Source organism: Eucyclogobius newberryi, unplaced genomic scaffold (genome assembly GCF_026437365.1).
Source record: "Eucyclogobius newberryi isolate DKJ021-1_F unplaced genomic scaffold, fEucNew1.0.hap1 SCAF_1, whole genome shotgun sequence".
Classification (NCBI taxonomy): Eukaryota; Metazoa; Chordata; class Actinopteri; order Gobiiformes; family Gobiidae; genus Eucyclogobius; species Eucyclogobius newberryi.
The window spans coordinates 1,061,424-1,085,667 of NW_027315723.1; the positions used below are offsets into that span (position 1 = coordinate 1,061,424).

General features: G+C 49.5%; 1 protein-coding gene across 2 annotated transcripts; it reads left to right on the forward strand.

Annotated features, from left to right (window-relative positions):
• Nucleotides 1–7,070: 7,070 nt before the first annotated feature.
• On the forward strand, nt 7,071–14,049 carry LOC140363459 (bifunctional protein GlmU-like). Of its 2 annotated transcripts, XR_011927720.1 has the most exons (4): nt 7,071–7,116; nt 7,641–7,823; nt 12,611–13,537; nt 13,571–14,049. XR_011927720.1 is itself a non-coding variant. In XM_072450319.1 (3 exons), exons 1-3 carry the CDS (start codon nt 7,114–7,116, stop codon nt 12,947–12,949), a joined length of 525 nt encoding a protein of 174 aa, XP_072306420.1. In that variant the 5' UTR covers nt 7,071–7,113; the 3' UTR covers nt 12,950–14,049. The 2 variants fall into 2 exon arrangements, 1 of the variants encoding a protein (XP_072306420.1); XM_072450319.1 differs by having other exon boundaries at nt 12,611–14,049.
• The last annotated feature ends 10,195 nt before the right edge of the window (nt 14,050–24,244 follow it).

A 24,244-nucleotide genomic window follows, 5' to 3' on the forward strand; every position in this document is an offset into this window, starting at 1 on the left:
ACTCCTGTACTTTGTGTACTCGTGTACTTGTGTACTCGTGTACTTGTCTACTCGTGTACTTTGTGTACTCGTGTACTTGTCTACTCATGTACTTTGTGTACTCCTGTACTTTGTGTACTCGTGTACTTTGTGTACTCGTGTACTTTGTGTACTCCTGTACTTGTGTACTCGTGTACTCCGAGGTAACAAATACTGAACAAAGTTGAATCCACAGTTTTGTAACATTAGAATACTACTGTAACATTAGAATACTACTGTAACATTAGAATACTACTGTAAACATTAGAATACTACTGTAACATTAGAATACTACTGTAACATTAGAATACTACGGTAACATTAGAATACTACTGTAAACATTAGAATACTACGGTAACATTAGAATACTACGGTAACATTAGAATACTACAGTAACATTAGAATACTACGGTAACATTAGAATACTACGGTAACATTAGAATACTACGGTAACATTAGAATACTACTGTAAACATTAGAATACTACGGTAACATTAGAATACTACTGTAAACATTAGAATACTACGGTAACATTAGAATACTACTGTAACATTAGAATACTACGGTAACATTAGAATACTACTGTAACATTAGAATACTACGGTAACATTAGAATACTACTGTAAACATTAGAATACTACTGTAACATTAGAATACTACTGTAAACATTAGAATACTACTGTAACATTAGAATACTACTGTAACATTAGAATACTACTGTAAACATTAGAATACTACTGTAACATTAGAATACTACTGTAAACATTAGAATACTACGGTAACATTAGAATACTACTGTAAACATTAGAATACTACTGTAACATTAGAATACTACTGTAACATTAGAATACTACTGTAAACATTAGAATACTACTGTAACATTAGAATACTACTGTAAACATTAGAATACTACTGTAACATTAGAATACTACGGTAACATTAGAATACTACTGTAACATTAGAATACTACTGTAACATTAGAATACTACTGTAACATTAGAATACTACTGTAACATTAGAATACTACGGTAACATTAGAATACTACTGTAAACATTAGAATACTACTGTAACATTAGAATACTACTGTAAACATTAGAATACTACTGTAACATTAGAATACTACTGTAACATTAGAATACTACTGTAACATTAGAATACTACTGTAAACATTAGAATACTACTGTAACATTAGAATACTACTGTAAACATTAGAATACTACTGTAAACATTAGAATACTACGGTAAACATTAGAATACTACTGTAACATTAGAATACTACTGTAACATTAGAATACTACTGTAAACATTAGAATACTACTGTAACATTAGAATACTACTGTAACATTAGAATACTACTGTAAACATTAGAATACTACTGTAACATTAGAATACTACTGTAAACATTAGAATACTACTGTAACATTAGAATACTACGGTAACATTAGAATACTACTGTAACATTAGAATACTACTGTAAACATTAGAATACTACTGTAACATTAGAATACTACTGTAAACATTAGAATACTACTGTAACATTAGAATACTACGGTAACATTAGAATACTACTGTAACATTAGAATACTACTGTAAACATTAGAATACTACTGTAACATTAGAATACTACTGTAACATTAGAATACTACGGTAACATTAGAATACTACTGTAACATTAGAATACTACTGTAAACATTAGAATACTACTGTAAACATTAGAATACTACGGTAACATTAGAATACTACTGTAAACATTAGAATACTACTGTAACATTAGAATACTACTGTAAACATTAGAATACTACTGTAACATTAGAATACTACTGTAAACATTAGAATACTACTGTAACATTAGAATACTACTGTAACATTAGAATACTACTGTAAACATTAGAATACTACTGTAACATTAGAATACTACTGTAAACATTAGAATACTACGGTAACATTAGAATACTACTGTAAACATTAGAATACTACTGTAAACATTAGAATACTACTGTAAAAAAGCGTTTGTCTCTGTGACTCCTGCGCTCCTGGCCACGCCCCCTGCGCTGTCTCTCTTAAAGTGACAGTAACACATTTACATCATTTACACAAACAAATGTAATCAAATGATTTTAGCTCATTTAAACAACCAAATTATTTATCATAAAATTACACATTTATAACAAAATGTCAACACTGTGGATTTCCATACGATCCTATAAACTAAACTAAACTAAACCAAACCAAACTAAACTAAACTAAACTAAACTAGACTAAACAAAACTAAACTAGAGTAAACTGAACTAAACTAAACTAAACTAGACTAAACAAAACTAAACTAGACTAAACCAAACTAAACTAAACTAGACTAAACAAAACTAAACTAAACTAGACTAAACAAAACTAAACTAAACTAAACTAAACTAGACTAAACAAAACTAAACTAAACTAGACTAAACAAAACTAAACAAAACTAAACTAGACTAGACTAGACTAGACTAAACAAAACAAAACTAGAGTAAACTGAACTAAACTAAACTAAACTAGACTAAACAAAACTAAACTAAACTAAACTAAACTAAACTAAACTAAACTAAACTAGACTAAACAAAACAAAACAAAACTAAACAAAACTAAACTAGACTAGACTAGACTAGACTAAACAAAACAAAACTAGAGTAAACTAAACTAAACTAAACTAGACTAAACAAAACTAAACTAAACTAGACTAAACAAAACTAAACAAAACAAAACTAGACTAAACAAAACAAAACTAGAGTAAACTGAACTAAACTAAACTAAACTAGACTAGACTAAACAAAACTAAACTAAACTAAACTAAACTAAACTAAACTAAACTAAACTAAACTAAACTAGACTAAACAAAACAAAACTAAACAAAACTAAACTAGACTAGACTAGACTAAACAAAACAAAACTAGAGTAAACTGAACTAAACTAAACTAGACTAAACCAAACTAAATGAAAAATGAAGAAAAGGAACAGACTTTGTGGAAGTGACGGAGGTGAAGCCTCTGATCTGGTCTGAAACAGCAGAAGTCACTGATCTGCAGGAAATATTCATCATTATGTTTTTGTTTTTGTGTGAAAATGTTCTTCTTTGAACTCGTGATGTTGATGCACCAGGAAAATATAAATCTATGTTTTGAATTTGAAAAAATCATATTTTATTTTTCCAATTAAGAAGTGTTCAGTGACTCTGAACCTCAGAAAAGAACTGGTGTAAACTCAATGACCCTCTGTCTGTGAGGCCGCGGCACTGCAGAGGCTGTGGCGCCCTCTGTCTGTGAGGCCGCGGCACTGCAGAGCCTGTGGCGCCCTCTGTCTGTGAGGCCGCGGCACTGCAGAGGCTGTGGCGCCCTCTGTCTGTGAGGCCGCGGCACTGCAGAGGCTGTGGCGCCCTCTGTCTGTGAGGCCGCGGCACTGCAGAGGCTGTGGCGCCCTCTGTCTGTGAGGCCGCGGCACTGCAGAGGCTGTGGCGCCCTCTGTCTGTGAGGCCGCGGCACTGCAGAGGCTGTGGCGCCCTCTGTCTGTGAGGCCGCGGCACTGCAGAGCCTGTAGCGCCCTCTGTCTGTGAGGCCGGGGCACTGCAGAGCCTGTAGCGCCCTCTGTCTGTGAGGCCGCGGCACTGCAGAGGCTGTGGCGCCCTCTGTCTGTGAGGCCGCGGCACTGCAGAGCCTGTGGCGCCCTCTGTCTGTGAGGCCGCGGCATTGCAGAGCCTGTGGCGCCCTCTGTCTGTGAGGCCGCGGCACTGCAGAGCCTGTGGCGCCCTCTGTCTGTGAGGCCGCGGCACTGCAGAGCCTGTGGCGCCCTCTGTCTGTGAGGCCGCGGCACTGCAGAGCCTGTGGCGCCCTCTGTCTGTGAGGCCGCGGCACTGCAGGCTCTTTGTCTCCGCCTCAAAACAACAAAAGAAACAAAAGAATCAAATCAAAATGATGAAAATACAACAAAAGTCACACAATGAGAAGCTGTGTCCAGACTCTGTCCAGACTCTGTGTCCAGACTCTGTGTCCAGACTCTGTCCAGACTCTGTGTCCAGACTCTGTCCAGACTCTGTGTCCAGACTCTGTGTCCAGACTCTGTCCAGACTCTGTGTCCAGACTCTGTGTCCAGACTCTGTCCAGACTCTGTGTCCAGACTCTTTGTCCAGACTCTGTGTCCAGACTCTGTGTCCAGACTCTGTCCAGACTCTTTGTCCAGACTCTGTGTCCAGACTCTGTGTCCAGACTCTTTGTCCAGACTCTGTGTCCAGACTCTGTGTCCAGACTCTGTCCAGACTCTGTGTCCAGACTCTTTGTCCAGACTCTGTGTCCAGACTCTGTGTCCAGACTCTGTGTCCAGACTCTGTGTCCAGACTCTGTCCAGACTCTGTGTCCAGACTCTGTCCAGACTCTTTGTCCAGACTCTGTGTCCAGACTCTGTGTCCAGACTCTGTCCAGACTCTGTGTCCAGACTCTGTGTCCAGACTCTGTCCAGACTCTGTGTCCAGACTCTGTCCAGACTCTTTGTCCAGACTCTGTCCAGACTCTGTCCAGACTCTGTGTCCAGACTCTGTCCAGACTCTTTGTCCAGACTCTGTGTCCAGACTCTGTGTCCAGACTCTGTGTCCAGACTCTGTCCAGACTCTGTGTCCAGACTCTGTCCAGACTCTTTGTCCAGACTCTGTGTCCAGACTCTGTGTCCAGACTCTGTCCAGACTCTGTCCAGACTCTGTGTCCAGACTCTGTGTCCAGACTCTGTCCAGACTCTGTGTCCAGACTCTGTCCAGACTCTTTGTCCAGACTCTTTGTCCAGACTCTGTCCAGACTCTTTGTCCAGACTCTTTGTCCAGACTCTGTCCAGACTCTTTGTCCAGACTCTTTGTCCAGACTCTGTGTCCAGACTCTGTGTCCAGACTCTGTCCAGACTCTGTGTCCAGACTCTGTCCAGACTCTTTGTCCAGACTCTTTGTCCAGACTCTGTGTCCAGACTCTGTCCAGACTCTGTGTCCAGACTCTTTGTCCAGACTCTGTCCAGACTCTGTCCAGACTCTCTGTCCAGACTCTGTCCAGACTCTTTGTCCAGACTCTTTGTCCAGACTCTGTGTCCAGACTCTGTCCAGACTCTTTGTCCAGACTCTTTGTCCAGACTCTGTGTCCAGACTCTGTGTCCAGACTCTGTCCAGACTCTGTGTCCAGACTCTGTCCAGACTCTTTGTCCAGACTCTTTGTCCAGACTCTGTGTCCAGACTCTGTCCAGACTCTGTGTCCAGACTCTTTGTCCAGACTCTGTCCAGACTCTGTCCAGACTCTCTGTCCAGACTCTGTCCAGACTCTGTCCAGACTCTGTGTCCAGACTCTGTGTCCAGACTCTTTGTCCAGACTCTTTGTCCAGACTCTGTGTCCAGACTCTTTGTCCAGACTCTGTGTCCAGACTCTGTCCAGACTCTCTGACCTGAGAGTCGTGTTTTTGAAGATCTTTAAAAATGTTTTACACAAATCAACAAGTGACAAAATGAAATGATCTGAACAATTGTGTTTGTTTTGTCCTTCATATTATTCACGTCAAACGAATCAGACACTTTGACTCCTCCCACAGAGACATGCTCCTCCCACAGAGACACGCTCCTCCCACAGAGACACGCTCCTCCCACAGAGACACGCTCCTCCCACAGAGACACGCTCCTCCCACAGAGACACGCTCCTCCCACAGAGACACGCTCCTCCCACAGAGACACGCTCCTCCCACAGAGACACGCTCCTCCCACAGAGACACGCTCCTCCCACAGAGACACGCTCCTCCCACTGTGACACGCTCCTCCCACAGAGACAAGCTCCTCCCACAGAGACAAGCTCCTCCCACTGTGACACGCTCCTCCCACAGAGACAAGCTCCTCCCACTGTGACACGCTCCTCCCACAGAGACACGCTCCTCCCACAGAGACACGCTCCTCCCACAGAGACACGCTCCTCCCACAGAGACACGCTTCTCCCACAGAGACACGCTCCTCCCACAGAGACACGCTCCTCCCACAGAGACACGCTCCTCCCACAGAGACACGCTCCTCCCACAGAGACACGCTCCTCCCACAGAGACACGCTCCTCCCACAGAGACAAGCTCCTCCCACAGAGACAAGCTCCTCCCACAGAGACAAGCTCCTCCCACTGTGACACGCTCCTCCCACAGAGACAAGCTCCTCCCACTGTGACACGCTCCTCCCACAGAGACACGCTCCTCCCACAGAGACACGCTCCTCCCACAGAGACACGCTCCTCCCACAGAGACACGCTTCTCCCACAGAGACATGCTCCTCCCACAGAGACATGCTCCTCCCACAGAGACACGCTCCTCCCACAGAGACACGCTCCTCCCACAGCTCCTCCCACAGAGACACGCTCCTCCCACAGAGACATGCTCCTCCCACAGAGACATGCTCCTCCCACAGAGACATGCTCCTCCCACAGAGACATGCTCCTCCCACAGAGACATGCTCCTCCCACAGAGACACGCTCCTCCCACAGAGACACGCTCCTCCCACAGCTCCTCCCACAGAGACATGCTCCTCCCACAGAGACATGCTCCTCCCACAGAGACATGCTCCTCCCACAGAGACATGCTCCTCCTCCCACAGAGACATGCTCCTCCCACAGAGACATGCTCCTCCCACCCTGTGGCGCTCAGAGGCGACTGTTGTGATTTTGGGCCTTACAAAAATAAATTGATTTGATTTGAATAATAAAAAATAGACTCACAATATCAGAAAATACTTTTGTGTCGACATAAATCGTCCTTTTATCAGATGAAAATGTCCCAAACGTCGGACATATTCATATTAAAAGTACACAATTAAAAGCGTGTATTATATATTTGACATTTAAGAAGGTTGTTTGTGCAGTAGAACCATGGATGTATTATATTATATATGTATTATATTATATATGTATTATATTATATTATCTTATATTATATTATCTTATATTATATATAAACGTGTGATGCCCTCTGTGTCCAGCAGGGGGCGGGGCCAGACCTCCAGAAGTCTGATCTGCGCTGTTCAAAGTCCACTATGATCTGCGCATGCGCGCAACTTTGACAAACAAACTGGAAAATGGTGAGTTTATGTTCGTCCTGGTTTAGACCTGGTTTAGTCCTGGTTTAGTCCTGGTTTAGACCTGGTTTAGTCCTGGTTTAGTCCTGGTTTAGACCTGGTTTAGACCTGGTTTAGTCCTGGTTTAGACCTGGTTTAGTCCTGGTTTAGTCCTGGTTTAGTCCTGGTTTAGTCCTGGTTTAGTCCTGGTTTAGACCTGGTTTAGTCCTGGTTTAGTCCTGGTTTAGACCTGATTTAGTCCTGGTTTAGACCTGGTTTAGTCCTGGTTTAGTCCTGGTTTTGTCCTGGTTTAGACCTGGTTTAGTCCTGGTTTAGTCCTGGTTTAGACCTGGTTTAGACCTGGTTTAGTCCTGGTTTAGTCCTGGTTTAGTCCTGGTTTAGACCTGGTTTAGTCCTGGTTTAGTCCTGGTTTAGTCCTGGTTTAGACCTGGTCCTGGTCCTGGTCCTGGTACAGGTCCTGGTTCAGGTCCTGGTTCAGTCCTGGTCCTGGTACAGGTCCTGGTTCAGTCCTGGTCCTGTCCCCTCAGGCTGGTCCCTCGTCTCTCCTGGTCTTTGGTCTTCGGGTCGGTCCTGGTTCTGATCTGCTTCAGTCTCTTCAGGACTTCGTGGTCCAAACTTGTCTCAAAGCTCCGTTTGTCCTGACGTGTGTCGGGAGTTTGACCTCCGCCCGTCTGCGGCTCGCCAACGCCACGGCAACCGACACCAACCAGGTAAACAACGCCACGGCAACCGACACCAACCAGGTAAACAACGCCACGGCAACCAACACCAACCAGGTAAACAACGCCACGGCAACCGACACCAACCAGGTAAACAACGCCACGGCAACCAACACCAACCAGGTAAACAACGCCACGGCAACCGACACCAACCAGGTAAACAACGCCACGGCAACCAACACCAACCAGGTAAACAACGCCACGGCAACCGACACCAACCAGGTAAACAACGCCACGGCAACCGACACCAACCAGGTAAACAACGCCACGGCAACCGACACCAACCAGGTAAACAACGCCACGGCAACCAACACCAACCAGGTAAACAACGCCACGGCAACCGACACCAACCAGGTAAACAACGCCACGGCAACCAACACCAACCAGGTAAACAACGCCACGGCAACCGACACCAACCAGGTAAACAACGCCACGGCAACCGACACCAACCAGGTAAACAACGCCACGGCAACCGACACCAACCAGGTAAACAACGCCACGGCAACCAACACCAACCAGGTAAACAACGCCACGGCAACCGACACCAACCAGGTAAACAACGCCACGGCAACCGACACCAACCAGGTAAACAACGCCACGGCAACCGACACCAACCAGGTAAACAACGCCACGGCAACCGACACCAACCAGGTAAACAACGCCACGGCAACCAACACCAACCAGGTAAACAACGCCACGGCAACCAACACCAACCAGGTAAACAACGCCACGGCAACCGACACCAACCAGGTAAACAACGCCACGGCAACCGACACCAACCAGGTAAACAACGCCACGGCAACCGACACCAACCAGGTAAACAACGCCACGGCAACCGACACCAACCAGGTAAACAACGCCACGGCAACCGACACCAACCAGGTAAACAACGCCACGGCAACCGACACCAACCAGGTAAACAACGCCACGGCAACCGACACCAACCAGGTAAACAACGCCACGGCAACCGACACCAACCAGGTAAACAACGCCACGGCAACCGACACCAACCAGGTAAACAACGCCACGGCAACCAACACCAACCAGGTAAACAACGCCACGGCAACCGACACCAACCAGGTAAACAACGCCACGGCAACCGACACCAACCAGGTAAACAACGCCACGGCAACCGACACCAACCAGGTAAACAACGCCACGGCAACCGACACCAACCAGGTAAACAACGCCACGGCAACCGACACCAACCAGGTAAACAACGCCACGGCAACCAACACCAACCAGGTAAACAACGCCACGGCAACCGACACCAACCAGGTAAACAACGCCACGGCAACCGACACCAACCAGGTAAACAACGCCACGGCAACCGACACCAACCAGGTAAACAACGCCACGGCAACCGACACCAACCAGGTAAACAACGCCACGGCAACCGACACCAACCAGGTAAACAACGCCACGGCAACCGACACCAACCAGGTAAACAACGCCACGGCAACCGACACCAACCAGGTAAACAACGCCACGGCAACCGACACCAACCAGGTAAACAACGCCACGGCAACCGACACCAACCAGGTAAACAACGCCACGGCAACCGACACCAACCAGGTAAACAACGCCACGGCAACCCACCAACCAGGTAAACAACGCCACGGCAACCGACACCAACCAGGTAAACAACGCCACGGCAACCAACACCAACCAGGTAAACAACGCCACGGCAACCGACACCAACCAGGTAAACAACGCCACGGCAACCGACACCAACCAGGTAAACAACGCCACGGCAACCGACACCAACCAGGTAAACAACGCCACGGCAACCGACACCAACCAGGTAAACAACGCCACGGCAACCGACACCAACCAGGTAAACAACGCCACGGCAACCGACACCAACCAGGTAAACAACGCCACGGCAACAGACACCAACCAGGTAAACAACGCCACGGCAACCGACACCAACCAGGTAAACAACGCCACGGCAACCGACACCAACCAGGTAAACAACGCCACGGCAACCGACACCAACCAGGTAAACAACGCCACGGCAACCAACACCAACCAGGTAAACAACGCCACGGCAACCAACACCAACCAGGTAAACAACGCCACGGCAACCGACACCAACCAGGTAAACAACGCCACGGCAACCGACACCAACCAGGTAAACAACGCCACGGCAACCGACACCAACCAGGTAAACAACGCCACGGCAACCGACACCAACCAGGTAAACAACGCCACGGCAACCGACACCAACCAGGTAAACAACGCCACGGCAACCGACACCAACCAGGTAAACAACGCCACGGCAACCGACACCAACCAGGTAAACAACGCCACGGCAACCGACACCAACCAGGTAAACAACGCCACGGCAACCGACACCAACCAGGTAAACAACGCCACGGCAACCGACACCAACCAGGTAAACAACGCCACGGCAACCGACACCAACCAGGTAAACAACGCCACGGCAACCGACACCAACCAGGTAAACAACGCCACGGCAACCGACACCAACCAGGTAAACAACGCCACGGCAACCGACACCAACCAGGTAAACAACGCCACGGCAACCGACACCAACCAGGTAAACAACGCCACGGCAACCGACACCAACCAGGTAAACAACGCCACGGCAACCGACACCAACCAGGTAAACAACGCCACGGCAACCGACACCAACCAGGTAAACAACGCCACGGCAACCGACACCAACCAGGTAAACAACGCCACGGCAACCGACACCAACCAGGTAAACAACGCCACGGCAACCGACACCAACCAGGTAAACAACGCCACGGCAACCGACACCAACCAGGTAAACAACGCCACGGCAACCGACACCAACCAGGTAAACAACGCCACGGCAACCGACACCAACCAGGTAAACAACGCCACGGCAACCGACACCAACCAGGTAAACAACGCCACGGCAACCGACACCAACCAGGTAAACAACGCCACGGCAACCGACACCAACCAGGTAAACAACGCCACGGCAACCGACACCAACCAGGTAAACAACGCCACGGCAACCGACACCAACCAGGTAAACAACGCCACGGCAACCGACACCAACCAGGTAAACAACGCCACGGCAACCGACACCAACCAGGTAAACAACGCCACGGCAACCGACACCAACCAGGTAAACAACGCCACGGCAACCGACACCAACCAGGTAAACAACGCCACGGCAACCGACACCAACCAGGTAAACAACGCCACGGCAACCGACACCAACCAGGTAAACAACGCCACGGCAACCGACACCAACCAGGTAAACAACGCCACGGCAACCGACACCAACCAGGTAAACAACGCCACGGCAACCGACACCAACCAGGTAAACAACGCCACGGCAACCGACACCAACCAGGTAAACAACGCCACGGCAACCGACACCAACCAGGTAAACAACGCCACGGCAACCGACACCAACCAGGTAAACAACGCCACGGCAACCGACACCAACCAGGTAAACAACGCCACGGCAACCGACACCAACCAGGTAAACAACGCCACAAACAACGACACTGACCAGGTAAAATGATTCAACTATATTCATAGGGACATGTCCCAGCGTCCCGTGTCCTCAGACACATGTCCCAGCGTCCCGTGTCCTCAGACACATGTCCCAGCGTCCCGTGTCCTTAGACGCATGTCCCAGCGTCCCGTGTCCTTAGACACATGTCCCAGCGTCCCGTGTCCTCAGACACATGTCCCAGCGTCCCGTGTCCTCAGACACATGTCCCAGCGCCCCGTGTCCTTAGACGCATGTCCCAGCGTCCCGTGTCCTTAGACACATGTCCCAGCGTCCCGTGTCCTCAGACACATGTCCACATGTCCCGTGTCCTCAGACACATGTCCCAGCGTCCCGTGTCCTCAGACACATGTCCCAGCGTCCCGTGTCCTCAGACACATGTCCCAGCGTCCCGTGTCCTCAGACACATGTCCCAGCGTCCCGTGTCCTCAGACACATGTCCCAGCGCCCCGTGTCCTTAGACGCATGTCCCAGCGTCCCGTGTCCTTAGACACATGTCCCAGCGTCCCGTGTCCTCAGACACATGTCCACATGTCCCAGCGTTCCGTGTCCTCAGACACATGTCCCAGCGTCCCGTGTCCTCAGACACATGTCCCAATGTCCCGTGTCCTCAGACACATGTCCCAATGTCCCGTGTCCTCAGACACATGTCCCAGCGTCCCGTGTCCTCAGACACATGTCCCAGCGCCCTGTGTCCTTAGACGCATGTCCCAGCGTCCCGTGTCCTTAGACACATGTCCACATGTCCCAGCGTTCCGTGTCCTCAGACACATGTCCCAGCGTCCCGTGTCCTCAGACACATGTCCCAATGTCCCGTGTCCTCAGACACATGTCCCAATGTCCCGTGTCCTCAGACACATGTCCCAGCGTCCCGTGTCCTCAGACACATGTCCCAGCGTCCCGTGTCCTCAGACACATGTCCCAATGTCCCGTGTCCTCAGACACATGTCCCAGCGTCCCGTGTCCTCAGACACATGTCCCAGCGTCCCGTGTCCTCAGACACATGTCCCAATGTCCCGTGTCCTCAGACACATGTCCCAGCGTCCCGTGTCCTCAGACACATGTCCCAGCGTCCCGTGTCCTCAGACACATGTCCCAATGTCCCGTGTCCTCAGACACATGTCCCAGCGTCCCGTGTCCTCAGACACATGTTCCAGCGTCCCGTGTCCTCAGACACATGTCCCAGCGTCCCGTGTCCTCAGACACATGTCCCAGCGTCCCGTGTCCTCAGACACATGTTTCTCTGGTTCTTCTTCAGGTGCTGGAGCTGAGCGGTCGCTACGAGATCGTGTCGTTGGTGGGCACTCTGAACCCTGAGGCCCACCTGCACCTCTGCCTGTCGGACAGCAGGGGGGACACTATCGGGGGCCACGTCCTCGGAGACCTGCGGGTGTTCACCACCGCTGAGGTGCTCATCGGAGAGGCCCAGGAGCTGCAATTCACCCGAGAGATGGACCCACAGACCGGGTTCCCCGAGCTCGTGGTGCAGGAACGGAGTGTGGAGGGGGACCGGGACCAGACCAGGGACCGGGACCAGACCAGGGACCGGGACCAGACCAGGGACCGGGACCAGACCAGGGACCGGGACCAGCTCTAACCCAGGACTAAACCAGGGCTAAACCAGGACTAAACCAGGAATAAACCAGGTCTAAACCAGGAATAAACCTGGTCTAAACCAGAACTAAACCAGGACTAAACCAGGACTAAACCAGGACTAAACCAGGTCTAAACCAGGACTAAACCAGGACTAAACCAGGACTAAACCAGGACTAAACCAGGACTAAACCAGGACTAAACCAGGTCTAAACCAGGACTAAACCAAGACTAAACCAAGACTAAACCAGGACTAAACCAGGACTAAACCAGGTCTAAACCAGGTCTAAACCAGGACTAACCCAGGACTAAACCAGGACTAAACCAGGTCTAAACCAGGTCTAAACCAGGTCTAAACCAGGACTAACCCAGGACTAAACCAGGACTGAACCAGGACTGAACCAGGTCTAAACCAGGTCTAAACCAGGACTAACCCAGGACTAAACCAGGTCTAAACCAGGTCTAAACCAGGACTAAACCAGGACTAAATCAGGACTAAACCAGGTCTAAACCAGGACTAAACCAGGACTAAATCAGGACTAAACCAGGTCTAAACCAGGACTAAACCAGGACTAAATCAGGACTAAACCAGGTCTAAACCAGGACTAAACCAGGACTAAATCAGGACTAAACCAGGACTAAACCAGGACTAAATCAGGTTATACTCGGCCTAAACATTAAAGGTGCAATGGACGATTTTTCGGCGATTTGAGAACGCAGGCAGAAGTGCGCATGCGCACTCCCCCGTGTGGACTGATACAACACACACGTGCGTTTGTTTATTAGCACAACGGATCACATCGCATCGCTCGTCTCCTGTAGATTTCTGTCCACTTCTGCGTCAGCTCGAACTGTCTTTCTCCGTCTTCATTTTGCCCCGTACACTGAGGGAACTATATTATGATAGATCCATGCGCTTAGGCACGCGGAAACGTGGGGACGAACCTGACGCGGCTGCAGGTGAGCGACAGGTGCGTTTTATGATTGACACGTGGCAGGACAAATGATTTATCCACGCCACGAGGAAATATGATTAAACATTTGCTGAAAAAAATCGTCCATTCCACCTTTAATATTTGCAATAAAAAAAACAGTTAATTCTTATTCCAGTTCGGATCTTTTTCTTAGGTTTATTCATTATTATTCGTTCATTCATTTTCTACGGCTTGTTCCTTTTTGGGGTCGCGGGTGACTGGAGCCCATCCCAGTGACTTTGGGCCTTAAGCGGGGTACACCTAGACAGTGGCCAACACACTATTATTATATTATAATTATTATTTGACCAATAAAATATATGAAAAGACTTTTATTTTCCATGTTCAAGAGTCTGATATTGTGTCTGGATGAGTGTTTCACGTGTTTCCTCTGGGAGCATCAGCTCCTGTTTGAACCACATCGTTACTTCATGGTTTCTTTTCTTGATCACTCGTGATAAATCGATGAACTTGTTGCAGTTTTAGTTTGGTGTAAAATGAGCCTGAGGCGTTTGTCCTTCAGGTCGTCCTCTTCACAGACGAACGTAAAACCACAGAGGAGCCGCTCACGTTCAAAGCTTCTTTTGTTCCAGGTCCAGAACCCCCAGAGGGAGCCCAAGAGACCACACAGAATGTCTTCTGTTCAACACGTCTGAGCGTCACACCAGAAATTTAAAACTGTTCAACTTTGACTTCAAATAGAAAAGTGTTTTTGCTCACTGGCCTCACTCCTTCTGACCTCAGCGTTTGACCATCGACCACGACATTCTACTGCAGAGGCCCCGCCCTTAGCTCGTACCAGTTTGTTCATGTAAACCAGAGCTCCTCCCCTTGTTCTACAGTAACTTACGGTGTGCCTCAGGGGTCAGTACTAGGTCCAGTCTGTTTCCTCTTTACATGCTGCCGTTAGGTCACATGATCAGGTCACATGGCATTAACACTCAGCTGTATTTATCATTGAACCTGATCAGAGCGATCAAGGAGACAGACTTAGACAGGCCCATAGCTAGGGGGGTTCGGGGGGTTCGAACGAACCGCCCATTTGGGCCGAAAAGGTCTGTCTATAGCAGTAACTTTCAATATTATGTATAATTTTTCACTTGAGGGACCACAGATATTAGAGGTAGTGAGCCTCACCAGCCAGGAGGACCAATCAGAAGCGAGCGCAAAACGAAACTAGGTCATTTTTGCACACGGTAACGGCGTGCAAAAATGACCTAGTTTCGTTTTCGCTAAAACCGGGTTGATACTTGATACTAAAAATACTAATAAGGTCCATCTTGACACAAAAAGAACCCCCCCATAGAAATCCTGGCTACGGCCCTGTAGAGCTCGTGTGAAGGAGATAAAAACCTGGAGGACACTTAATGATCTTCTTCTTAATCCTGAACAAACCAAGGTCATTGTGCTGGAGGTCATTGTGCTGGAGGTCATCGTGCTGGAGGTCATTGTGCTGGAGGTCATTGTGCTGGAGGTCATTGTGCTGGAGGTCATTGTGCTGGAGGTCATTGTGCTGGAGGTCATCGTGCTGGAGGTCATTGTGCTGGAGGTCATTGTGCTGGAGGTCATTGTGCTGGAGGTCATTGTGCTGGTCCTAAACATGTACGAGACACTTTATCTGAGCAGATCAGTCTCAGTGAAGCCTCCAGTTCTACTGTAAGAAACCTCAGAGTCTCATTTAAAGCTCATATAAATCAAACCTGTAAAACAGACTCTTTCATCTGCATAATAAAGATCAAATCAGAAGAATCCGGCCTAAAAGTGAAGCTGAAAAACGTCTCCTGCATTTGTCACGTCTGGATTAGACTGTAACTCCAGCAGGTCCTAAAAGATCCATAAAAAGCTTTAACTGCAGGTCACATGTCTGTCATCTCACTCCTGCAGGTCACATGTCGTTCATCTCACTCCTGCAGGTCACATGTCCTTCATCCCACTCCTGCAGGTCACATGTCCTTCATCTCACTCCTGCAGGTCACATGTCCTTCATCTCACTCCTGCAGGTCACATGTCTGTCATCTCACTCCTGCAGGTCACATGTCTGTCATCTCACACCTGCAGGTCACATGTCCTTCATCTCACTCCTGCAGGTCACATGTCCTTCATCTCACTCCTGCAGGTCACATGTCCTTCATCTCAGGAGGATAAAGACAGATAAAGCGAGCGCTCTGGCTCTGAACGACCAGAAGATACAGTCAAGGCTGAGAGAGGATTGGACATTGGAGCATTGTTTCACATCCAGGATTCACAAGAGGAAGAACCCAACTTGATTCTGTAGAAATCGAGAGGATCAGACATATATACGTCCAACCAGTTATTGGGAGCATGAGGCAAAAATATTGTGACCTGGAGGAGTGAGATGAAGGACATGTGACCTGCAGGAGTGAGATGACAGACATGTGACCTGCAGGAGTGAGATGAAGGACATGTGACCTGCAGGAGTGAGATGAAGGACATGTGACCTGCAGGAGTGAGATGAAGGACATGTGACCTGCAGGAGTGAGATGAAGGACATGTGACCTGCAGGAGTGAGATGAAGGACATGTGACCTGCAGGAGTGAGATGACAGACATGTGACCTGCAGGAATGAGATGAAGGACATGTGACCTGCAGGAGTGAGATGAAGGACATGTGACCTGCAGGAGTGAGATGACAGACATGTGACCTGCAGGAGTGAGATGAAGGACATGTGACCTGCAGGAGTGAGATGACAGACATGTGACCTGCAGGAGTGAGATGAAGGACATGTGACCTGCAGGAGTGAGATGAAGGACATGTGACCTGCAGGAGTGAGATGAAGGACATGTGACCTGCAGGAGTGAGATGAAGGACATGTGACCTGCAGGAGTGAGATGAAGGACATGTGACCTGCAGGAGTGAGATGAAGGACATGAGACCTGCAGGAGTGAGATCAAGGACATGTGACCTGCAGGAGTGAGATGAAGGACATGTGACCTGCAGGAGTGAGATGAAGGACATGTGACCTGCAGGAGTGAGATGAAGGACATGTGACCTGCAGGAGTGAGATGAAGGACATGTTACCTGCAGGAGTGAGATGAAGGACATGTGACCTGCAGGAGTGAGATGAAGGACATGTGACCTGCAGGAGTGAGATGAAGGACATGTGACCTGAAGGAGTGAGATGAAGGACATGTGACCTGCAGGAGTGAGATGACAGACATGTGACCTGCAGGAGTGAGATGAAGGACATGTGACCTGCAGGAGTGAGATGAAGGACATGTGACCTGCAGAAGTGAGATGACAGACATGTGACCTGCAGGAGTGAGATGAAGGACATGTGACCTGCAGGAGTGAGATGAAGGACATGTGACCTGCAGGAGTGAGATGACAGACATGTGACCTGCAGGAGTGAGATGAAGGACATGTGACCTGCAGGAGTGAGATGAAGGACATGTGACCTGCAGGAGTGAGATGAAAGACATGTGACCTGCAGGAGTGAGATGACAGACATGTGACCTGCAGGAGTGAGATGAAGGACATGTGACCTGCAGGAGTGAGATGAAGGACATGTGACCTGCAGGAGTGAGATGAAAGACATGTGACCTGCAGGAGTGAGATGAAGGACATGTGACCTGCAGGAGTGAGATGAAGGACATGTGACCTGCAGGAATGAGATGAAGGACATGTGACCTGCAGGAATGAGATGAAGGACATGTGACCTGCAGGAGTGAGATGACAGACATGTGACCTGCAGGAGTGAGATGACAGACATGTGACCTGCAGGAGTGAGATGAAGGACATGTGACCTGCAGGAGTGAGATGAAGGACATGTGACCTGCAGGAGTGAGATGAAGGACATGTGACCAGCAGGAGTGAGATGAAGGACATGTGACCTGCAGGAGTGAGATGAAGGACATGTGACCTGCAGGAGTGAGATGAAGGACATGTGACCTGCAGGAGTGAGATGAAGGACATGTGACCTGCAGGAGTGAGATGAAGGACATGTGACCAGCAGGAGTGAGATGAAGGACATGTGACCTGCAGGAGTGAGATGAAGGACATGTGACCTGCAGGGGTGAGATGACGGACATGTGACCTGCAGGAGTGAGATGAAGGACATGTGACCTGCAGGAGTGAGATGAAGGACATGTGACCTGCAGGAGTGGGATGAAGGACATGTGACCTGCAGGAGTGAGATGAAGGACATGAGACCTGCAGGAGTGAGATCAAGGACATGTGACCTGCAGGAGTGAGATGAAGGACATGTGACCTGCAGGAGTGAGATGAAGGACATGTGACCTGCAGGAGTGAGATGACAGACATAAGACCTGCAGGAGTGAGATGAAGGACATGTGACCTGCAGGAGTGAGATCAAGGACATGTGACCTGCAGGAGTGAGATGAAGGACATGTGACCTGCAGGAGTGAGATGAAGGACATGTGACCTGCAGGAGTGAGATGAAGGACATGTGACCTGCAAGAGTGGGATGAAGGACATGTGACCTGCAGGAGTGAGATGAAGGACATGTGACCTGCAGGAGTGGGATGAAGGACATGTGACCTGCAGGAGTGAGATGAATGACATGTGACCTGCAGGAGTGAGATGACAGACATGTGACCTGCAGGAGTGAGATGACAGACATGTGACCTGCAGGAGTCAGATGAAGGACATGTGACCTGCAGGAGTGAGATGAAGGACATGTGACCTGCAGGAGTGAGATGAAGGACATGTGACCTGCAGGAGTGAGATGAAGGACATGTGACCTGCAGGAGTGGGATGAAGGACATGTGACCTGCAGGAGTGAGATGACAGACATAAGACCTGCAGGAGTGAGATGAAGGACATGTGACCTGCAGGAGTGAGATGAAGGACATGTGACCTGCAGGAGTGAGATGAAGGACATGTGACCTGCAGGAGTGAGATGAAGGACATGTGACCTGCAGGAGTGAGATGAAGGACATGTGACCTGCAGGAGTGAGATGAAGGACATGTGACCTGCAGGAGTGAGATGACAGACATGTGACCTGCAGGAGTGAGATGAAGGACATGTGACCTGCAGGAGTGAGATGAAGGACATGTGACCTGCAGGAGTGAGATGAAGGACATGTGACCTGCAGGAGTGAGATGAAGGACATGTGACCTGCAGGAGTGAGATGACAGACATGTGACCTGCAGGAGTGAGATGAAGGACATGTGACCTGCAGGAGTGAGATGAAGGACATGTGACCTGCAGGAGTGAGATGAAGGACATGTGACCTGCAGGAGTGAGATGAAGGACATGTGACCTGCAGGAGTGAGATGAAGGACATGTGACCTGCAGGAGTGAGATGAAGGACATGTGACCTGCAGGAGTGAGATGAAGGACATGTGACCTGCAGGAGTGAGATGAAGGACATGTGACCTGCAGGAGTGAGATGAAGGACATGTGACCTGCAGGAGTGAGATGAAGGACATGTGACCTGAAGGAGTGAGATGAAGGACATGTGACCTGCAGGAGTGAGATGACAGACATGTGACCTGCAGGAGTGAGATGAAGGACATGTGACCTGCAGGAGTGAGATGAAGGACATGTGACCTGCAGGAGTGAGATGAAGGACATGTGACCTGCAGGAGTGAGATGAAGGACATGTGACCTGCAGAAGTGAGATCAAGGACATGTGACCTGCAGGAGTGAGATGAAGGACATGTGACCTGCAGGAGTGAGATGAAGGACATGTGACCTGCAGGAGTGAGATGAAGGACATGTGACCTGCAGGAGTGAGATGAAGGACATGTGACCTGCAGGAGTGAGATGAAGGACATGTGACCTGCAGGAGTGAGATGAAGGACATGTGACCTGCAGGAGTGAGATGAAGGACATGTGACCTGCAGGTGTGAGATGACAGACATGTGACCTGCAGGAGTGAGATGAAGGTCATGTGACCTGCAGGAGTGAGATGAAGGACATGTGACCTGCAGGAGTGAGATGAAGGACATGTGACCTGCAGGAGTGGGATGAAGGACATGTGACCTGCAGGAGTGAGATGACAGACATGTGACCTGCAGGAGTGAGATGAAGGACATGTGACCTGCAGGAGTGAGATGAAGGACATGTGACCTGCAGGAGTGAGATGAAGGACATGTAACCTGCAGAAGTGAGATGACAGACATGTGACCTGCAGGAGTGAGATGAAGGACATGTGACCTGCAGGAGTGAGATGACAGACATGTGACCTGCAGGAGTGAGATGAAGGACATGTGACCTGCAGGAGTGGGATGAAGGACATGTGACCTGCAGGAGTGAGATGAAGGACATGTGACCTGCAGGAGTGAGATGAAGGACATGTGACCTGCAGGAGTGAGATGAAGGACATGAGACCTGCAGGAGTGAGATCAAGGACATGTGACCTGCAGGAGTGAGATGAAGGACATGTGACCTGCAGGAGTGAGATGAAGGACATGTGACCTGCAGGAGTGAGATGAAGGACATGTGACCTGCAGGAGTGAGATGACAGACATGTGACCTGCAGGAGTGAGATGAAGGACATGTGACCTGCAGGAGTGAGATGAAGGACATGTGACCTGCAGGAGTGAGATGAAGGACATGTGACCTGCAGGAGTGGGATGACAGACATGTGACCTGCAGGAGTGAGATGAAGGACATGTGACCTGCAGGAGTGAGATGACAGACATGTGACCTGCAGGAGTGAGATGAAGGACATGTGACCTGCAGGAGTGAGATGAAGGACATGTGACCTGCAGGAGTGAGATGAAGAACATGTGACCTGCAGGAGTGAGATGAAGGACATGTGACCTGCAGTAATGAGATTAAGGACATGTGACCTGCAGGAGTGAGATGACAGACATGTGACCTGCAAAAGTGAGATGAAGGACATGTGACCTGCAGGAGTGAGATGACAGACATGTGACCTGCAGGAGTGAGATGAAGGACATGTGACCTGCAGGAGTGAGATGAAGGACATGTGACCTGCAGGAGTGAGATGAAGGACATGTGACCTGCAGGAGTGAGATGACAGACATGTGACCTGCAGGAGTGAGATGAAGGACATGTGACCTGCAGGAGTGAGATGAAGGACATGTGACCTGCAGGTGTGAGATGACAGACATGTGACCTGCAGGAGTGAGATGAAGGACATGTGACCTGCAGGAGTGAGATGAAGGACATGTGACCTGCAGGAGTGAGATGACAGACATGTGACCTGCAGGAGTGAGATGAAGGACATGTGACCTGCAGGAGTGAGATGACAGACATGTGACCTGCAGGTGTGAGATGACAGACATGTGACCTGCAGGAGTGAGATGAAGGACATGTGACCTGCAGGAGTGGGATGAAGGACATGTGACCTGCAGGAGTGAGATGAAGGACATGAGACCTGCAGGAGTGAGATCAAGGACATGTGACCTGCAGGAGTGAGATGAAGGACATGTGACCTGCAGGAGTGAGATGAAGGACATGTGACCTGCAGGAGTGAGATCAAGGACATGTGACCTGCAGGAGTGAGATGAAGGACATGTGACCTGCAGGAGTGAGATGAAGGACATGTGACCTGCAGGAGTGAGATGACAGACATGTGACCTGCAGGAGTGAGATGAAGGACATGTGACCTGCAGGAGTGAGATGAAGGACATGTGACCTGCAGGAGTGAGATGAAGGACATGTGACCTGCAGGAGTGAGATGAAGGACATGTGACCTGCAGGAGTGAGATGACAGACATGTGACCTGCAGGAGTGAGATGAAGGACATGTGACCTGCAGGAGTGAGATGAAGGAGATGTGACCTGCAGGAGTGGGATGAAGGACATGTGACCTGCAGGAGTGAGATGACAGACATGTGACCTGCAGGAGTGAGATGAAGGACATGTGACCTGCAGGAGTGAGATGAAGGACATGTGACCTGCAGGAGTGAGATCAAGGACATGTGACCTGCAGGAGTGAGATGAAGGACATGTGACCTGCAGGAGTGAGATGACAGACATGTGACCTGCAGGAGTGAGATGAAGGACATGTGACCTGCAGGAGTGAGATGAAGGACATGTGACCTGCAGGAGTGGGATGAAGGACATGTGACCTGCAGGAGTGAGATGAAGGACATGTGACCTGCAGGAGTGAGATGAAGGACATGTGACCTGCAGGAGTGAGATGAAGGACATGTGACCTGCAGGAGTGAGATGAAGGACATGTGACCTGCAGGAGTGAGATGAAGGACATGTGACCTGCAGGAGTGAGATGAAGGATATGTGACCTGCAGGAGTGAGATGAAGGACATGTGACCTGCAGGAGTGAGATGAAGGACATGTGACCTGCAGGAGTGAGATGAAGGACATGTGACCTGCAGGAGTGAGATGAAGGACATGTGACCTGCAGGAGTGAGATGAAGGACATGTGACCTGCAGGAGTGAGATGAAGGACATGTGACCTGCAGGAGTGAGATGAAGGACATGTGACCTGCAGATGTGAGATGACAGACATGTGACCTGCAGGAGTGAGATGAAGGTCATGTGATCTGCAGGAGTGAGATGAAGGACATGTGACCTGCAGGAGTGAGATGAAGGACATGTGACCTGCAGGAGTGAGATGAAGGACATGTGACCTGCAGGAGTGAGATGACAGACATGTGACCTGCAGGAGTGAGATGAAGGACATGTGACCTGCAGGAATGAGATGAAGGACATGTGACCTGCAGGAGTGAGATGAATGACATGTGACCTGCAGGAGTGAGATGAAGGACATATGACCTGCAGGAGTGAGATGAAGGACATATGACCTGCAGGAGTGAGATGACAGACATGTGACCTGCAGGAGTGAGATGACAGACATGTGACCTGCAGGAGTGAGATGAAGGACATGTGACCTGCAGGAGTGAGATGAAGGACATGTGACCTGCAGGAGTGAGATGAAGGACATGTGACCTGCAGGTGTGAGATGACAGACATGTGACCTGCAGGAGTGAGATGAAGGTCATGTGACCTGCAGGAGTGAGATGAAGGACATGTGCAGGAGTGAGATGAAGGACATGTGACCTGCAAGAGTGAGATGAAGGACATGTGACCTGCAGGAGTGAGATGACAGACATGTGACCTGCAGGAGTGAGATGAAGGACATGTGACCTGCAGGAGTGAGATGAAGGACATGTGACCTGCAGGAGTGAGATGAAGGACATGTGACCTGCAGGTGTGAGATGAAGGTCATGTGACCTGCAGGAGTGAGATGAAGGACATGTGACCTGCAGGAGTGAGATGACAGACATGTGACCTGCAGGAGTGAGATGAAGGACATGTGACCTGCAGGAGTGAGATGACAGACATGTGACCTGCAGGAGTGAGATGAAGGACATGTGATCTGCAGGAGTGAGATGAAGGACATGTGACCTGCAGGAGTGAGATGAAGGACATGTGACCTGCAGGAGTGAGATGAAGGACATGTGACCTGCAGGAGTGAGATGACAGACATGTGACCTGCAGGAGTGAGATGAAGGACATGTGACCTGCAGGAGTGAGATGAAGGACATATGACCTGCAGGAGTGAGATGAAGGACATGTGACCTGCAGGAGTGAGATGAAGGACATGTGCAGGAGTGAGATGAAGGACATGTGACCTGCAAGAGTGAGATGAAGGACATGTGACCTGCAGGAGTGAGATGACAGACATGTGACCTGCAGGAGTGAGATGACAGACATGTGACCTGCAGGAGTGAGATGAAGGACATGTGACCTGCAGGAGTGAGATGAAGGACATGTGACCTGCAGGAGTGAGATCAAGGACATGTGACCTGCAGGAGTGAGATGAAGGACATGAGACCTGCAGGAGTGAGATCAAGGACATGTGACCTGCAGGAGTGAGATGAAGGACATGTGACCTGCAGGAGTGAGATGAAGGACATGTGACCTGCAGGAGTGAGATCAAGGACATGTGACCTGCAGGAGTGAGATGAAGGACATGTGACCTGCAGGAGTGAGATGACAGACATGTGACCTGCAGGAGTGAGATGAAGGACATGTGACCTGCAGGAGTGAGATGAAGGACATGTGACCTGCAGGAGTGAGATGAAGGACATGTGACCTGCAGGAGTGAGATGACAGACATGTGACCTGCAGGAGTGAGATGAAGGACATGTGACCTGCAGGAGTGAGATGAAGGACATGTGACCTGCCGGAGTGAGATGACAGACATGTGACCTGCAGGAGTGAGATGAAGGACATGTGACCTGCAGGAGTGAGATGACAGACATGTGACCTGCAGGAGTGAGATGAAGGACATGTGACCTGCAGGAGTGAGATCAAGGACATGTGACCTGCAGGAGTGAGATGAAGGACATGTGACCTGCAGGAGTGAGATGACAGACATGTGACCTGCAGGAGTGAGATGA